Source organism: Sarcophilus harrisii, chromosome 6 (assembly GCF_902635505.1).
Source record: "Sarcophilus harrisii chromosome 6, mSarHar1.11, whole genome shotgun sequence".
NCBI lineage: Eukaryota > Metazoa > Chordata > Mammalia > Dasyuromorphia > Dasyuridae > Sarcophilus > Sarcophilus harrisii.
The window spans coordinates 29,187,765-29,207,265 of record NC_045431.1 but is presented as its reverse complement, the minus strand read 5'-3'; the positions used below and the strand labels follow the sequence as shown (position 1 = coordinate 29,207,265).

General features: G+C 36.1%; 1 protein-coding gene across 10 annotated transcripts in view; it reads left to right on the top strand.

Moving 5' to 3' along the window:
• APBB2 (amyloid beta precursor protein binding family B member 2) overlaps window positions 1-19,501 on the top strand; it is a 433,360-nt gene that overhangs the window by 225,451 nt on the left and 188,408 nt on the right. For all 10 annotated transcript variants that reach the window (XM_031942132.1, XM_023506024.2, XM_031942134.1 and 7 more), the window contains one exon: window positions 12,090-12,908. In XM_031942132.1, coding sequence (XP_031797992.1) covers window positions 12,090-12,908 — 819 coding nt within the window. The remainder of the gene's footprint in view (window positions 1-12,089; window positions 12,909-19,501) is intronic.

Here is a 19,501-nt window from a genome sequence, read left to right as displayed (position 1 = left end):
TCCATCACTCCAACCTTAAGGATGAGGAAAGTGAAGATGTTAAGATCTGTCCATGATCATATAGCTATTATGTCCAGAATCATGTAGCTAGCTATTAAGCACCTGAGGCCAAATTTGAACTCAGATTTCCCAATCCCAAGCCCAAGACTAATTCCACTTTGCTAGGTAGAGACTCTTTAATTATGGGAAAATTGTGGTTCACCATATTCACCATGATATCCTTCTAGTTAATTAGGACTTTCTGTTATCAGAGTTCCATTTGGTAATGATAACAGGGTTCGTGGATCCCGACTTACAGTTTAGAGGTAACAAAGATGATAAAAAAGGAAAAATCTGATTTGTTTCTTTCTGTGGCAACTAAAGCCTTGATTCATTAGCCAGGAGAGTGGAAGCCCTTGCTAGGTCTACCTTATTTATATAAGGTTTATTATGGGGGAGAGGCCAGGAAAAGTAACTGGCAGAACGTCTACCTAGCTTCCCCCCCCCCCCGCCCCTTGTAGGTATATTAGCTATAAAGGACTAAGCTTTTTATATATAAGCTTTTCACACACACACACACACACACACACACACACACACACACATTTTCTTTTTATTGTATTCATCTTAAAAGATTATCCATCCATTCCAATGATAATGCTTTTTTTTCCACAAAATTTTAGGAGCTCTTCATTTGGGATTGCTTTTAGATCTATTTTGAGCCACACAATCAGTCATTAAGCTTTATGCACTTAGTGTATATCAAGCACTGCTCTATGACCTGGTGAGATAAAGAAAAAGTAAGACAATCTCAAGGAGTTTAGATAAGAAAATTAATCTTAATTCCCTTTGGTCTATTGCCTTAGTAATAACATTGTAAGGTCAGAGGAATATGTACCGTGTAGCAACTTTTTCAGCATATTTCAAATTGTCTTCTAGAATGGTTTGCTAAGACTTCATAAATGTTCCTGTTTCCTCCGCAGCTTTTCATGCCTACCCTTCTGTGTGGAAGTTTATATAATTCTTTCTTTCTTGGAAGTAAAATAATTTGGCCAAGAAAAGAAAAGTTTTATATCAATGCAACATTTTTATTAGTCCTTTTATTGCACACATTACTCCAATTGATATTTTTGGAGCGTGGGGGTGGGATTTCTTTTTTTTCATTTTTTCAAAAATTAAGTCCATTTCTGTATTGAAGAAAAGAAAGGAACTGTGGGACTTCCAAAGTAGTTATGTACATATATTGACCTCTGGCTACATTATTGTGGTATCTAATTTACAAAGAATATTATTTTGAAATTGGATATTTTGTTATGATAAACAAGGCAACAAAAACAAAAGTAGTATTAGAGATAAATCTCCTATATGATCAATATTAAAAGGCCCAATCAAGGTAGCCAAAGTGGAATAAAAGGAGGTCGAGAGAAGGATTCTGAAATAACCTACATCATTTAATTCTGAAGAGGGTCAAAGGATAGAAGAGATGTTGTGCTCCCTCCTGACCACAGAAATTCTTTTATTTTAATTCCATCTAGCCTTTGGTCTCTGACTGAAGCTATTGCTATGATCTTTTTCTTTTCTTTCTGCTTAATTTTCATCAATATTGCTAATTACCATTTCCCACTATATGCTTCTTCCCTTCTTCCTCTCCCAGAGAGCATCTCCTATAACAAAGAATAAAAAAAGGAAGAAAAAAAATACTATAGGAAAACTAACCATCAGATTAGCCAAATCTGACATTGTATGTAGTATTCCATATCCCTTGTCCCCAACCACTGCAAAGAAGGAAGGGAGTTATAGTCTTGTTTGTTTGGGTCAAGTTGGATCATAATAATCTCAACATTCAGTTTCAATTGTTTAAAAGTTATCCTTTTCATCTGCATTGTTGTAGTCATTATATATGTTGTTTTCCTGATTCTGATTATTTCACTTGGAATCAGTTTGTATCTTTATTTCTTTGTATTCATCATACTCATCCTTCCATTTTTTTTGAACATTTCTTTTTTTGTCTTATCCAGCTAGTAAATATCTGAGACTGGATTTGAAATTCAAGTCCTCCTGACCTAAGGCTGTTGCTTTATCTAGTGTGTCACCTAATTATCTATCCTTGCATAGTGGCCTTATATTACATTTATGGGCCATGATTTGTTTAGGCATTTGACATTCATTTGCTTTCTTTCTAGGGTGTGGTTTTTTTCCTACTTCATAATACATTAAGAATTTTCTACTGTTTAAACTATATAATGATTTTTTTTTTTTGCTACTTAAATATGCTTTGAGAATTTTCTACTGTTTAAAATTGTATAGTAATTTCATAGTATTTTTCAAATGGAGAGGGTGTGACCACTTGGCATTTGCTTTCCTGAGTAATGTCAGGAAACCAGACACATTTCACCTCTCCTTCCTAAGAGGAAAAACTTTAATTCACTTATTTCCTTAAGACTGTGAGAGCTAGTTTCTAACTCATCATTCCCAAGACTTCATACAACAATAAGGCTCTTAACTTTTTTTTTTTTTAAAGGAAATTAAATTGCTTAGCAAAAACAAAGAAAACATAAGACTTGTGAATAGGTGGAACTCTGCAAAATACAATTCAACCATTAACCCGACTAACCCAAATGTGTGTTGGGATCACACTACTTTTTTTTTTTTAATTGGAAGTTTTTCTATATCTTTATTTTTTCTTTTTAAATTTTAAACCTGTATTTTTGTAAGATTTTTGAGTTCCAAATTTTTCTCCTTTCCCTTTCCTCCCCTCTTCCCCAAGATAGCAATCAATGTGATAATGAATAATCATTTAAATCATGTTTCCATATTATTCAGGTTGTGAAAGAAAAATCATAACAAAAGGAAAAACCACAAGAAAGAGAAAAACAAAAAAAAGTGAAAATATTTTGTATGTTTCAGTCTACATTCAGACTTCATAGTTCTTTCTTTGGATGTGAATGGCATTTTCTATCCCAAGTCTATTGAAGTTGTCTTGATTCACTGCATTGCTAAGAGTTAAGTCTATCATAGCTGATCATCACAAACTGTTGCTGTTAATATGTACAATGTTCAGCTGGTTCTGCTCATCTCATTCCATATCAGTTCATCTAAGTATTTCCAGTTTTTTTCTTCCACTTGCTCATCATTTCTTGTCCAACAATAGTATACTATTCACATACCATAGCTAGTTTGGTCATCCCCAACTGATGGGCAAAAGATCACAGTTCAGATCTTTTTAGCTCTTTTTAAGAGCTAAGTCTTCTAAAGAGATAGGTTTTTCAGTTTTTAAGAAAAGGGAGGGAGAGTAGCAAAGGGAAACTGAGAAGAATTTGGTAGTGATGGTGATTCATGTAAAGGAGAGGTTCAAGCTGCTAGATCAATTGGTTGTGTTTCAATATGCCAGTTTGGTCTGCATGGCATGGATTGACATGGGTTGGCATGGAATATCCATGGTATTAGAAGACCTGGGATAATTTTGTGGTATTCAGGGTAATTTTTCCCTTTTTGCTCAAAACTATTCCTGTTCCATGGTTTCAACTTAGAATCATTCCATATTCCTTATTTCTTTTCTTTTTTGTTTGTTGTATTTAGAGCTAAATCTGACTCTGGAGATCTTTTAATATAAAATCATTCTTGTGATCACCCCAGTATTTTTACAACTCAGGCTAAAGACTCCACTGGTGTAGCCAAAGACCCAAGTCCACAACATTGTTAAGTGACTGGAAACTAAAAAGAAGATGAGAAAAGTAACAAATCATCATGTTGCCAGGTTACTAATATTAATACTTTGTCCAAATAGAGAGGACACTGAACATAAGCCTGGGCTGATTATCAGCCAATTCAAATTTTTTAAAGATGATATATACAAAATAATGAAGCAAAGGCAGATAATTTGAGGATTAATGCAAAAAAAAAAAAAAAATGACATGGCCCTCTAAGAATTTTGTGATGTACTCAAGCTTAAAAATGAGCCAAGGGTCAGGAAGAATGTTGTGGACCAAAAAAGTGTTTTTGTTGTTGCACACATTGGTGAAATGAGTAAGATTATAGAAGGGATGGGACTGCTGCTCAGAGTTAGCTGATGACCAGTGAACACAAATGACTGAGAGAAGGCAAAACTATTTAACTCTTACTCCTCCCTTCCCTCTTTTCTCCCCAGTATTCTCTGCCAAGGAAAGTTGCATTTAGACTAGAAAGGGCAGGATTTTTTTTTTTTAAAAATGATTAATAAAGAGTGGAAACATTAGGTAGAGATGCGAACCTAAGAGATCAGAAGGACTATATACCAGTATTTCACCTCCTTTTTCCTTTTTTTCCAATATGATTCCCCTTTCCACCTCTAGTTTCTTTTTCATATTACCATCATAAAGTCAAATTATACCCGCATTTTCTAAGTGTACCCATAACAGAAATATAGTTCTCAAAAGTTCTTTCCTTTTTACCTTTTTATGTTAGGACTATATTCCAGAATTTTGAAAGAGGATATGATCTCTAGATTACTGTCAGAGATCTTTTATCAGAAATTAAAGGTGCCCCACACAGCTGGAGGAAAAAATGATGAGTTTTTAGAAAATCTTTTGACCCTCTTAGCAAAATGGAAGAGGTTCTGCATTATCTAAAGGCTCAATTACCATTCCTGGGACTGTTTTTGACCATACTGTCAATAGGAAAACAATTATTGAAAATCTTGAACATGGAGGCCCCCATGGCTTTGTTTAAAACGGATCATGCTAGACTAACTTCGTTCCTTTCTTGGCAGAGATCTGTGACAAAGACTATTTTTATGGGAAAAACATTTGAAATGTGTGACCTCAACACCAGTCCAGTTGAGTAGATTTGTAACTGTTTGAATCATAATCATGAAAGAGTAATTATGGATGTGATCCTGGAAGTGTGTCTCTAGTGGACTGCCCTAGACATCTACCTAGGTAATTTAACTTTTTTGACAATTGCTCTGGAAAAAAGTCATTGAGGGCATACTTATCAAATCTGCAGAGGATTCAAATTTAGGAAGGACATCTGACACATGTTAGGCAAAGTCAGATTAAAAAACAGCTTGACAGGGGTAATAAGATGAAATTTAATAAGGCTAAGTATAAAGTCTTACATTTGGTTTCAAAAAAAAAAAATCAACATCACAAGCACAAGATGGGCAGAGTATGACCAGATGGCAGTTCATCTTTAAAGAGTTGGAGATTTAATGAACATGAAAGCACCATATGATTCAGTAGTATGACACAGCAGCCCAAAATAGCTAATATGATCTTAGATAGCACAGTATTCAGTACGAAGGAGCCAGAAGTGCCAGTGGGCACTGTCCCATTTAGACCATAAATGGAGGACTGTGCCGAGTTCTGGACGTCCCACTTTAGGAGGGAGGTTGATATGTAGAGCAGCGAGAATGGGGAAACTGCTTTGGAATCATTTCATATACGTATCAGCCGAAGGCATTGAGGGTTTTGGCTTGGCTTACTACAGGCTGTATCAGGATTGAATTTATTCTGTTTGCTTCCATAGGAGAAATGGGTAAAAATGGTTAAGAGAGAGATTTAAGCTTGATAAAAGGAAAAACTTCCTAACAATTATTATTATATAATTATATATCATATTAAATTATTATATAATATTAATAATACATTATGATATTTATTAAATATATCAACATATGTTAAATATATAAATATTTAATATAATTTTATAATTATAAATTATACAAATAAATATAATAAATATATTAATATATCTACATAATTATTATACAATTATATGAGTTTTATTAACATGGAGTGGGCTGCTTCCTAATGTGGTGGGATTTCTTTCTGTCAACTCAGACACTGCCCAACTTCAGGCCCTTATTTTTTCTCTGGCAAACTCTTCTGGTAGCTTACTAATGATTTCCCTGCCAGAATTGTCTTCTCCTTCGAATCTCACTCAGTTGGAAGCATTTGTAAGTGCCTACTGAGTGCTCAGCACACCCTCCATTCAGGTGCCTAAGTGATTTTTTTCTTTAGCAAAGATCAGCTCTTGTCGTTCTCCTTTTAACTTTTGTAGCTCCTGGCATTCTTCTATAGCCTGTTCCCTTTCAGTCTTTCTAGGCATCTTGGACTTTATGTCCATCCCCTCATTCTCTGATCCAGCTTTGCGTTTCTCACCCACAATACTCTCTGTACCTTTGTTCTCATGGTCTCCTATGCTTGGATCATTCTTTGTTTGCCTCCATTTCAGTTTCCCTGGCTTTCTTCAAAGTCTACATGTGTGAGAGGCTTTTCCAGGCCCTTCTCCTCCAGCATCCTCTTTGAAATTATGTCCTACTAATTCTCCTTATGTCTATGTGTGTGTGTGTGTGTGTGTGTGTGTGTGTGTGTGTGTGTATATATATATATATATATATATATATATATATATATATATTTTACATGTTGTCTACCACAATGTAATGGGAGCTCCTTGAGGAATGTTTTGGCATTTCTTTGTACCTCGGGGCTTAGCACAGTGCTTGGGTCTTAGTAATACTTGATGAGTGATTGATTCCTCATTAGAGGCTTCAAAGAAAGGCTGAATAATCACTTCTCATGCATTGGCTAGTTGTGGTATGAGACACAAGAGCTTGCTTCTGAATTTCTGTCTCTTTCTTAAGATTGTTTGACTATATTTACAAAACCAATATAAACCCTGAGCTAAGTTTGATGAACTAAGTTGGAACAAGCTCACAAAATTAGGCTTCTTTTTTGCTCCGATTTGTACCCACTTGTTCCTTCTATCAGTTTAGATCCCAGTTCCTCCATGCCTTCTTTTGTTGTATTCATCCTCCCGAGAGAACCCATTCTACACACTAGATGATCTTTTTTTGGTCCTGTGTTATCTGTGTTATCTGTAATTGTGGCAATATTGCTATTATTAAAATATATAAGGCAATTTCACAATCATCAAGAATTTATTAGATGAGTATTATGTACCAGGCATATCTTGTTGAGTGCTAGAGATATGAAGCAAAAATTTAATAGCTCTGCTAGCAAGAACTGTACATTCTGTTGTAAAGGATAGCATGTCCAGACAGAAGTACTCACCAAACAAACACAAAGAAAAGATGAGGTACTTTAGAGAATGAGGGTTTGAGTAGTTGGTGTCGAGGAAGGAGGTTCAGAATGGACTTTATGTACCAAATGGTACTTCCAGATGAAACTTGAAGGAAATAAGTGATTTTACCAGGCCATATATGAGCAGGGGACCATGCTTATAAACTCAATTATAGAATTGGGGAGTTTAAACATTTCATCTCACTTTAGAGTCTTCTTGATTGATGTAGCCCCAATAACTGTCTAACTACTGAGCTGCTGCCACAGTCTTAAATAATAAAAGTCATTATCTTTTCCAAAGATATATGGAGTGGTTTAAAAAAAAAAAAAAAAAGGAGGAATTAAGGTCATGAGAAATGGTTGATAGGGATAAAATTGAATCTTAGGATTTACCATTGTTATAGGCAAGAAAAAAGAAACAACACTTAACAATATGTTTTGATAATTTCTTCCATCTGAGGGTCTCCATTTGGCCTAAAAACAGACCAATTATAGCCTGGATTTCACATGTATGGTGCTGAAAAACAAATCCAGAGCAATTTGGGCTTCCATATTTTTATACTTATCTGTCAAAGAGGTGGTGATTGAGGTCTACAGTGCCTCTTTTATAATTATATCAAAGGGAATTTAGGATTTTTTTTTTTTTTTTAGTGATTGGTGGTGGTAGTTGTCCTATGTACTCAAATAGGACCAAAACTACATCACTATATTAATCAAATTGCAATATGTCCAACTGTGGCTGATCAGACCAATATGAGCTCAGAATGCTCTGCCACAGGTTGGACAAAAATCATCTTATAAACCTTTGGGGTAGCTTCTCTAATTTTACGTATTTCACATTTCTGTTGGGTTAATGCTTTTAAAAATCTTAGGACAAGGACTAAGTGAGGAAGTATGATGCCACAGTTTTATAAATATTCTTCTTTTCAAGACCAATTTTGTATCCATTTAGGATTGAGTTACAAGTAAATCTCCATCAATTTTTTTTAACAATTTTTTTTTCAGACATCATTAGTTTTTGTGAAGGGTAAAAAATAAAATTGTCAGATTTTAATATTTTAGCAGTTGAAACTGTGGCTTCCTACTCTATAATAACCTATTATCAGATTATTCTATTCAAACATTTAATGAGAGTAATTTTTTTTTATTTGTAGATTTTTTGTTTGTTTGTTTTAGACACTAATAAAAAATATTGTCAAGGTTAGAGGTTGGAAATCCTAACTATATTTTATCTATATCACTAAGAGTATCTAAATATCCAAATATATTTTATGCATAATTACTCCAGACTCTATATTCTCTTTTCTAACCTTTAGTCTGTCTTTTACAAAAAAATCATCCCATATCTCTTTAAATAGATCACAGCTTTTATCATGTAGGTTCCTGTCAGTGTAGGGCTATAATTCCATTGCTTGAATAACAGCTGGAGCTACATGAAATCAATCAAAAAGTATTTATTAAGCACTTATTATGTGCTAAGTACTGGGCTAAATGCTAGGGATACTAAGGAAAGAGCAAAATCAGTTCATGTTCTCAAGGAGTTTGCAATTAGTTGGAAAAATCAAGATAAAAATTAGCATATACAAAGCAAATGTAGCACAGATAATTAAATGATCAATTATTTTTTCTATGAGATAGGATTATTTAAGTCTTTTATTTTCTCTTCAAATGTTGGCAATTTATATCTTAGTAAATGTTCATCCATTTAATTTAGATTGTCAATTTTGATGGCATGTAATTGGGCAAAATAATTCCTAATAATAGCTTTGATTTCATATTCATTGGTGGTACATTTACTCTTTTTTATATTTGATACTAGTAATTTGGTTTTCTCCTTTCTTTTTTTAAGTTAAATTAACCATTGGTTTACCTATATTATTTGTTTTCCCATAAATCTAATGGCTACTTTTATGTATTACTTCACTGTTTTTTTTTTTTAACTAATTTTATTCATCTATCCCATTTCTTTCAGGATTTCCATTTTGGTTTTTAATTGGGAGTTTTTAATTCATTGTTTTTGTTTTTTTGTTTTTTTAGTGGTTTGACCAATTCATTGGTTTGCTCTTTGTGTTTTTGATTGATGTATGTGTTTACAGATAGAATTTTCCCCTTAAGTATTGCTTTGACTCCATCTCACAAATTCTGGAATGTTGTCTCGTCATTTTTTTAAAAGTGAAATTATCTGTTTCTGTGATTTGCTATTTGATCCACTTATTCATTAGGATTAAATTATTTAGTTTACAATTAATTTTTAATTTATGCTTCTGCCATCCTTTATTGAATATGATTTTATAACATTTTGGTATAACACATTTAGTCTGTTATATAAACCATATAAACATATGGTTTATATAACATAACTAAAAGGTGTAACTGACATTTCTGCTTTTTTTGCATTTGTTTTTTTTTTATGTCCTAATACACAGTCCTTTTTTTTTGAAGGTGCCATGCATATTTGAGAAAAAGGTATATTCCTTTCTATTCCTATTCAGTTTTCTCCTGAAGTAGATCATATCTAATTTTCCAAATATCCTAATCATCTCTTTAGCTTATTTATTTTATGGTTAGATTTATCTAGCTCTGAGAGGGGAAAATTGAGGTCCTACATTAGTATAGTGTTACTGTTTATTTCCTCTTATAATTCATTTAACTTTTATTTAATAATTTAGATTCTATACCATTTGATAATACATATTTAGTATTGTTTTATTTCACTATCTATGGTTTCTTTAGGGAGATCAAGTGTCCCTGCTTATCCTTTTTAATTGGGTAATTTCTGCTTTTGCTTTGCCTAAAGTTATGATTTTTTGCCCCTGTCTTTTACTTCAGCTAGAGTATAATAGACAGTATAATTTAGTAATAATGATAGTATAATTTAGCCCCTTATTTAACTCTGTATGTGTCTGTTTCAATGTTTCTTGTAAATGAGAGATGGATTCTGATTTTGAATCCATTCTACTGTTTCCATTTTATGGGGGAGTTGATTCCATTTACATTCATGATTACTAGCTGTGTATTTCCCTCCATTTTACTTTTTCTTTCATTTTTCTCTTTTTTGTATCTTGTCCCTCTTTCAAAGATTGTTTTGCTTCTGATCAGTGTCTTCTTTTATTTGTCCTTCCTTTTATCAATCCTACCTTCTTTTCCCATACCTTTCCTCTAATACTTCCCTGATGAGTAAGATTTCTGATTGTGTGTGTGTTTGAACCAATTTAGATGTGATATTCAAACATTACCTTCCCTGCTCTTCAGCATTTTTCTCTCCATTGTAAAAGTTTTTCCTTGCACACCTCTTTTATGTGAAATATTCTTCCTTATTCTTATTCTGCCTTCCCCTTTTTCCCATAGTATCCCTCTTTTTTCATTTATCCATTTTTAAAATATCATCACAGCATAATTAATTCAAACCTATGCTCTCTATGTAGAATCTTTCTAATTATCCAAATGTAGTGATAAAGTCCTTTATAAATTACATGTATCATCTTACCATATGGAAAGGTAAAATAGTTTAGCCTTTTTTTTTTTTTTGAACTTCATAGTGAGCTCTATTTTTCCTAAAATTTGCTCCCTCCTGCTTTTCCCTCCCGCCAAGCCCCCAAGAGAACAAGCAAGTAGATATAGGCTGTACATGTATGATCATGTCAAACATATTTCCACATTAGTCATATTGTTAAAATACTCAGAACAAAGAGGGGAAAATCACAAGAAGAATAAAAAAATTAGTGAAAATAACATGCATAAGTCTGCATGTGATGTTGTAACTGTAGTAGAGCCTAAATGCTCTTTACTCTTAAGGACCATGCATTTCAGTAAGACTTTAACATCTACTGGATGAAATTCAAGATTGATGTTCTTTGGAATAGATGTCCCAGTTTGAGAACAAGCAAAATCTTCCTCAGAATGGCAGTAGAAAACCAAAATTGCATCTGCCTACACAGGGAAAATTCCATGCACACTTTTTCATGCCTTTCTGCTTCTGTTTTGCCCGAGGAAAGGAAAGAGCAGTCCAGTCTCTCACAGGTATTTCAGGAATGCCAAGGCTTCATTCTGTTTCTGCTTTCCAGTTAGTGGGAGCAATCTAAAGAAATATTCACAATGGATCAGATAAGAATAAAGGGAAAAGTAATTCCCAACAAGCTGCAGAAAGCTGGCTATTAGGTAATTCTTCAATACCCCATTTTATTCTCTCCTATTCTTGTAAAACACACAGAATAAATCTCAGAAAGCTCCAGCCATATTTGAGATAAATGCAGCTGTCAAGTTGTTTCTCAGGAGTTCTGAGGGGGCATATGATGCCGGCAAACAGCTGAGTCTGTATTTCATGACAGGAGTATATTCAAATTCTGTTTGGGGATCTACCATATCATCCATAGCCAAGGACACAATACATGGTATGATTAGTGTGTGTCTTTGTATGTATGTGTGTGTGTGTGTGTGTGTGTTTACTCCCAATAAATTTAATCAGTTACTTCAAAATAGATCTGACTACAAGTATAATATCCAGGTCAGATAAATAAACAAAAACATACTAATAAAGAACTCTGAGAGACATTATTTCTCACTCATTCATGAGGTCCTTCCTAAGCAGAGTTGAGAAAATTACTGATTATATCATTGAGTAATGACCTCTCAGGCTAATTAGAAAAGAGAGTTTCTTGCCAATTTTCTTATCCCCTGGAGCATCAAAAGAAAAGGGAAGCTAGGTCCATTTTTCCCCTTAAAGGTGAGCAGCAATTTCCCAGGTTATAAAGAGGGGTTTTCTTGTCTGGGGGAAAAGGCTTAAAATAAAAGAGCAACGTTGGGTATTTGGTTGAGATAACAGTGTCTGAGCGCCTTGTATAAACCCCCCGTGTTTCATTGAATTGATGTAGGAATCCCCTACCTCAGACCTACCTGCACGGTAGGGGAGGAGGAGGACGCGAGCGCGCTGGACATAGCGATGGTCCATCTTTTAAGGAAGCGTCGGTCCTTGCTTGGGACATGCGGAAAGTTTGCTCCCTGACTAGCTGACCCCTCACGGCCGTCCCTTCTGCTTTTCTTTCCCAGCTGATCCCGGCGCAGACCCCTTGGCGGTGTTTATGGCCAGCAGCAACACGACGGACGTTGTGAATAGAAACAGCCCCGCCACGCCACCCAACACCCTTAATCTCCGCTCCTCCCATAACGAACTGTTGAATGCCGAAATAAAACACACCGAAAGCAAGAACGGCACCCCCCCGAAATGCCGGAAAAAGTATGCCCTGACTAACCTCCAGGCGGCCATGGGGCTCTCGGATCCCGCCGCCCAGCCCCTCCTGGGCAGCGGCTCGGCCAACATCAAGCTGGTGAAGAACGGCGAGAACCAGCTCCGGAAGGCGGCCGAGCAGCAAGGGCCCCAGGACCCCAACAAAAATGGCTCCCCCTCCGCCGTCATCAACATAACTTCTGAGAAGTTGGAGGGCAAAGAGCCCGGCCCCCGGGACTCCTCGGGCTGCGAGATCCTCCCGGCGCGGCCCAGGAGGACCAAGAGCTTCCTCAATTACTATGCAGACCTGGAGACCTCCGCCCGCGAGCTGGAGCAGAGCCTGGGCAACGGCCACGCCGGGAGGGAGGAGAAATCTGCCGGGAGCCCGGGCCAGGCCGCCCCCCTGATCGCCAACGGGGACGCGCTGCCGCGGAAGCCGAACAAGCCCCAGTCCAGTCCCGAGGACGGCCAGGCGGCCGCCGTGTCCTCCAGCCCCGAGACCAAGAAGGATCACCCCAAGACGGGGGCCAAGACTGACTGTGCCCTGCACCGGATCCAGAACCTGGCCCCCAGCGACGAGGAGTCGAGCTGGACCACGCTGTCCCAGGACAGCGCTTCCCCCAGCTCCCCGGACGAAACAGGTACCGGAGCAGGGTGGGTCGTGGGGTAGAGTAACTCCCGTCGGACGGAGAAACGCGCTAATGCTCTTACGCTGCTGCAGTTAGGTGAGATGATCGGTGTGTAAAGCGAGGGACAATCGATCAGTATAGTTATTTATGAAGCAAGGTACAACAAACAAACAAGTAAAGCAAGAGCGCAGTAACACCTTTATGCTCCCGTCTGATGGAGAAATGCACTTCTTGCTTTTACGCAGCTGAAATCAGATGAGATGATTGGTATATAAAGCGAGGTACAATCAATCAATCAATCAATATATTTATTTATAAAGCTAGGTACAATAAACAAACAAACAAATAAATAAAGCAAGAGTGCAGTAACACCTTTATGCTCCCATCTGATGGAGAAATGCACTTCTTGCTTTTACGCAGCTGAAATCAGATGAGATGATTGGTATATAAAGCGAGGTACAATCAATCAATCAATAAATATATTTATTTATAAAGCTAGGTACAATAAACAAACAAACAAATAAATAAAGCAAGAGTGCAGTAACACCTTTATGCTCCCGTCTGATGGAGAAATACACTTCTTGCTTTTACGCAGCTGAAATCAGATGAGATGATTGGTATATAAAGCGAGGTACAATCAATCAATCAATAAATATATTTATTTATAAAGCTAGTTACAATAAACAAACAAACAAATAAATAAAGCAAGAGTGCAGTAATACCTTTATGCTCCCGTCTGACGGAGAGACTCGCTTCTTGCTTTTATGCAGCTGAAATCAGATGAGATGATTGGTATATAAAGCGAGGTACAATCAATCATTCAATAAATATATTTATTTATAAAGCTAGGTACAATAAACAAACAAACAAATAAATAAAGCAAGAGTGCAGTAACACCTTTATGCTCCCGTCTGACGGAGAGACTCGCTTCTTGCTTTTACGCAGCTGAAATTAGATGAAATGATTGGTGTTTAAAGCAAGACGCAATAAATAAATATGTTTATTTATAAAGCAAGACACAATAAATAAATAAAACAAGAGTACAATAATACCTTTATGCTCCCAGTCTCACAGAGAAACTCACTTCTTGTTTTTAGGCACTTGAAATTAGATGAAATGATTGGTGTTTGTTTAAAGCAAGGTTGTGTAGTCTTTAGGCTGACATGAGTTATTTGGTGTGTTTGTGGAAGAAACAGGTCCTCAGACACAAAGTAGAGAGCAAAACCTTAATTTTATTTTTGTGATGGTTTAGATGGGACCTGAGCTGGAGTTTATCTTGGTGCCATCCGTGAAAGGAGGGGTTTTTGCTAAATAGTCTAATAAGGCACATAGAACTAGGAGGGAAATCTGTAACTTGTTTATGAGAACAGACTGTTGTGAAACCCTTCAGAAAGCTGCTTTAATGTTTAGCACACTAATGACTCAATTTCAAACTATTTTATTCCTTCAGGACTACTTTGAAGTACTTCTAATGAACTCTTGTCATTCTTAGACTTGCTGGACCAATTCTAATTACACTAGATACTTTAAAGCAATATGATCCCATTTATACTTAATAATTTAGATTTAAAAATGAATTTTACATGGTTCTTCCCAATATTTAGTTTAGAATGGTGAGAGTTTTACTATTTATGAGTAAGGTAGCAAAACTGTACATAGAAGGAAGTGTCCTGGCCCAGGTGGGTACTCTCTTCACATTCTTATCTTTTTAAGAACTGATCATAGAATCTAACAATTCAGAGAGGAGGCTCATCCAGATATTTAAGGGATACATTTTTGAAAAATCTATTGTTATTTTATTCTTTTAAAAAATTGATTTAGCATTTTATTTTCCTCCATTACATGTAAAAACAATTTCTAACATTCATTTTTAAAACTTTGAATTCCAAATTCTCCTCCTTCTCCCTCCTTACCCTGTCTCATTGAGAAGGCAAACAATCGGATCTAGGTTATATAAGTGTACTCATGCAAAACATCTTCATATTGTCATGTTTTGAAAGAATACAGATGCAAAAAAAATCAAGAAAAAGAAAGTTTAAAAAATGTTTCAAGTTGTATTCACATACCATCAATTCTTTCTCTGGGAATTGATAGTATTTTTTATCATAAGTCCTTCTAAGTTGTCTTGGATCATAGTATTGTGAAGAATGGCAAAGTCATTCAGAACTGATCATCTTATAATATTGCTGTTATTTTGTACACCTCACATGTCACTTTGCACCAGCTTCTGGCTTTCCAGGTTTTTCAGAGGGCACCCTGATCATCGTTCCTTATAATACAACAGTATTTCATCATAATCACATACCGTAATTTGTTCAGCCATTCTACAGTTGATATGTATTCCCTTAATTTCTAATTCTTTCCATCCCGAAAAGAGCTGCTATAAATATTTTTGTACATATAGACTCTTTCCATTTTTTGTTTTTTATTTCTTTGGGGATATAGATGTAATAGTAATATTGCTAGGTCAAAGGGTATGCATGTTTTAATAGCTCTTTGGGCATAGTTCCAAATTGCTCTACCGAATGGTTGAATCAGTTCACAATTCCACCAACAGAGCATTAAACATGTCATTTCTCACATATCCCTTTCCCATTTATTTTCCTCTTCCATCATGTTAGCCAGTCTAATAGGTGTGAGGTAATACCTCAGAATTGTTTTAATTTGCATTTCTCCAATCAGTAGTGACCTAGAGTATTTTCTCTTGTAGCTATAGCTAGCCTTGATTATTTCCCCTTCATTATAAAAGCTTTTTCTTGTCTCTTTTAAGTGAGAAAACTTACCCTATTCCACCTCTACCTTTTCCTTTCTCCCACTGCATTCCTCTCTCACGTCTTTATTTTATTTTTTATATTTAATTATATTTATTTAATTTATTTTTTTATTTAATTATATTTATTAATTTATTTAGTTAGTTTTTTTATATCATATTCAATTCATACCTGTACTTTCTGTTTTTCTTTTAACTGCACGAATAATGAGAAAATTCTCATGAACTACAAGTATTATCTTCCCCTGTAGGAATGTAGAGTTTAACTTTATTAAGCCCTTTATGATTTCCCTTTCCTCTTTTACCTTTTCCTGCTTCTTATGAGAATAGTATTTGAAAGTCAATTTTCAGTTCAGCTCTGTTTTCATCAATGATGCTTAAAATTTTACTGAATGTTCATTTTTTACTCACTTTTGCTAGATAGTTGATTCTTGATTGTAATACTAGCTCCCATGCCCCTTTGTATATCATATTCCAAGCCTTCCAAACCTTTTAGGTAGAAGCTGCTAAATATTGTTATCCTGACTGTGACTCCATGATGCTTGCATTGTTTCTTTGATTGCTTGCAATGTTTTCTCCTTAACTTGAAACCTCTAGAATTTGGCTGTAATATTTCTAGGACTTTGCATTTGGGGATCTCTTTCAGGAGGTGATCAGTGGATTCTCTGTTTTTTGCCCTCTGGTTTTAGAATATCAGGATAGTTTTCCTTGATAATTTCTTGAAAAATTATGTCTAGACTCTTCTTTTTAGGTAGTCCAATAATTTTAAAAATTATTTCCCCTGTCTATTTTTCTATTTTTCCATTTTTCAGGTCAGTTATTTTTCCAGTGAAATATTTTATGTTGCCTTTTTTGGTTTTGTTTTATTGTTTCTTGATTTCTCATGAGATCCATTACCTTCCTTTGCTCAATTCTGATTTTTAAGCAATTATTTTCTTCAGTGAACTTTTGTACCTTCATTTCTATTTGGTCAATTCTACTTTTTTAAGAAGTTTTTTTCCTTTGGTGAATATTTGTGTTTCTTTATCCATTTGGCCAGTTCTACTTTTTAAGTAGAATTCTTCCCTTCGCTGTTTTTTGTACCTCTTTTACTATTTGGCCTAATCTGTTTTTTAAGGTTTTACTTTCTTTAGCAATTTTTTGTCTCCTTTACCAATTTGTTGACTTATTTTTCATGATTTTCTTCCACTACTCTCATTTCTCTTCCCAATTTTTCCTCTACCTCTCTTACTTGATTTTCAGAATCCTTTTTGAGTTCTTCCATGGCTTGAGACCAATTCATATTTTTTGGCAGGCTATGGATGTAGAAGTTTTGGCTGTATTATCATCTGAGTGTATGATTTAATCTTTCATGTCACCATAGTAACTTTTCGATGGTCAGAATTTTTTCCTGTTATTTCCTCATTTTCCCCATCTATTTCTTGACTTTTAACTCTTTGTTAAAATAGGGCTTTGCTTCCAGGGTGGAGAGCATACCATCTCAATCTCCAGGGGTTTTGTGCAGCTGTTTTCATATATACTTCTAGGGACCTGTAAATTTTCAGTTCTTCCAATATGGTTTGATTTAAGGAGAAATGTATCTACTACTCTATGCTCTGATCTGTGAGCAACCACAAGCACTCTTGTCTAACCTGGAACTGTGATGAGAGTCTGTGCTCCATTATGGCAGCCAGCTGTTGTGTTAGTGTTTCTCCTCACTCTCACCCTCATGCAACAGAACTTTGCTGTTGACCTTTTCATTGTCTTTGGATGGAAAATTATTTCACTCATCCTTTTGTAGGTTTGGCTTCTCCAGGAACTACTTTATGGCATTAGTTACAAGTATTTAGAGGGAAGTTGCTGCCTCTTCTCTGTCATTTTGGCTAATGGGTACATTTAAAATATCAAGTAATAGGTAGAAAACACTGGTGGTTTGTAACATAAATCATCCTTACTGAATTTTTTGTGATCATTTAATTGATCCATCATTTCTAACTCTTTATGACCCTGTGGACCAATTGTCTGAGTGTTTTCTTGGCAACTCTACTAGAAGGGACAGTCAGAGATTAAGGGACTTGCCCAGGCTCACATAGCTAGGAAGTGTTTGAGACTGGATTTGAACTCAGGGAGATGAGCCCACTGCTCTGTCCACTATACCACCAGCTGCTTGTTCTTAATGAATAATTCTTTTAAAATGTTATTTTCAGGCACATACTGCATACTGTGCCACAAGAATGTTTGGATCTTCTTTTTGAAAATCATTTTTACACTGACTTTTGTCAGTGGCCAACTTAGAAGAGATATCGTGTGCCCTAGGCTCATCCATTGCAAGTTACAAAGCATAGCAGGGGAGATTGATTATTCTTTCCTCCAGCTTTTTCATCAATTTTTTTTTTTTACCCATTATGCATTTAATGCATTATATTTTTCCGTATGCTTGTTTTAGGTAGTTTATATTGGATCATTGAAGGATAGAAGATGAAAATTGGAGGCCTTTGATTCAGCAGGAAGAGAAATCACTGGATTGGCTATATGAATCCCAGCTTCTAGTCCAGGGCCTCTTTTTATCTGTGATCTTGAGCAAGTTGTTTAATTTTCAGACTTCCCATTAGCCCATCTTCCAAATAAGGGAGGGGTTGGACTAGATAATTTTACCTTCCTTTTTTTCAGTCTAGAAAGATGGCTTTGGGATTTGGAAGATCGGAGTTCAAGTTCTCCCTTGCAACTTGGTCTCCCTTGCAAATTGGTCCTTGGGGACTAATTAGAAAGTCCTAACTTTCTAATAAAATAAGTTACAGGTTGTGTCTGGTTACCGTGGGTATCCTTTAAGATTCTGCTCTGGGTTCCCTTCTTTTCTCCATCTATAGTGTTTTTCTTGGTGACCTTATTGGTTCATGATATTTAATTATCACTTAAGCAAATGATTCTCAGTGCTAATTATCTAACCTTCACCTCTCTGACCTTCAGGCTGAGATCTCCAAAATGCCTGTTGGATATCTTCACTTAGCGTCCCATAGTCTTTTCCCCCATTTTCCCTTACTACCCATTACTTCTGATGGATCACCACCTTCCCATCACTATGGGTGTCCTTCCCGACTCCTTCCTCTCTTCTACTCCCCTGCCAGTCTCTTTCCACGTTCTGTTGTTCCTTACCTTCATAGCATCGCTCGTATACTCTCTCTGTCCTATGACACAGCATCACCGTGGGGAAAGCCTTTGTCTCCTCCTGCCTTCACTATGGCAACAGCCTGCTTGGTCTCCCTTCCTCTGGTCTCTCCCCACTCCAGTCCATCCACTTAGCTGTCAAAATGATCTTTCTAAAGATCAGACAAGTTTGACCATTTCAATCCCATGTTCAGTAAACTTCCTGTTATCTCCAGCATTAAATGTAAACTCCTCTGTGTGGTTCTAGAAGCCATTCATAACGCCTTCCTTTCCAGGCTCCATAAATCCATGGACACTGAATCCTTGCTGCTTTAATGGGACCCTCTGCCTTCTGACTCTGGGTTTGCCTCCATTTCCAGAATGCTCCCCCTCCTCAATTCCCTTGAGCCTCAGCCCAAACCCTGTGCTCTGCAAGAAGCCACCAGTGGTAAAGTCTTCCCTCCGAGATGTCCCATCCCCCCATACACATCTTGTAGATGGAGTTGTCTGCATTTTTAGACTGTGAGCTCCTTGCCTGCAGGGATTGATTTTTTTTGCCTTTCCTTGTTTTTTTTTGTTTTTGTTTTTGTTTTTGTTTTTTTTACTTAACCTTTCTTTGTGTTCCCAATGCTTAGGAGAGTGTCTGTCACTAGTAGGCAGTCAGTTGATGCTTATTGAGTTACTTGGTGAATTGCAGAGAAGTTACTTACCA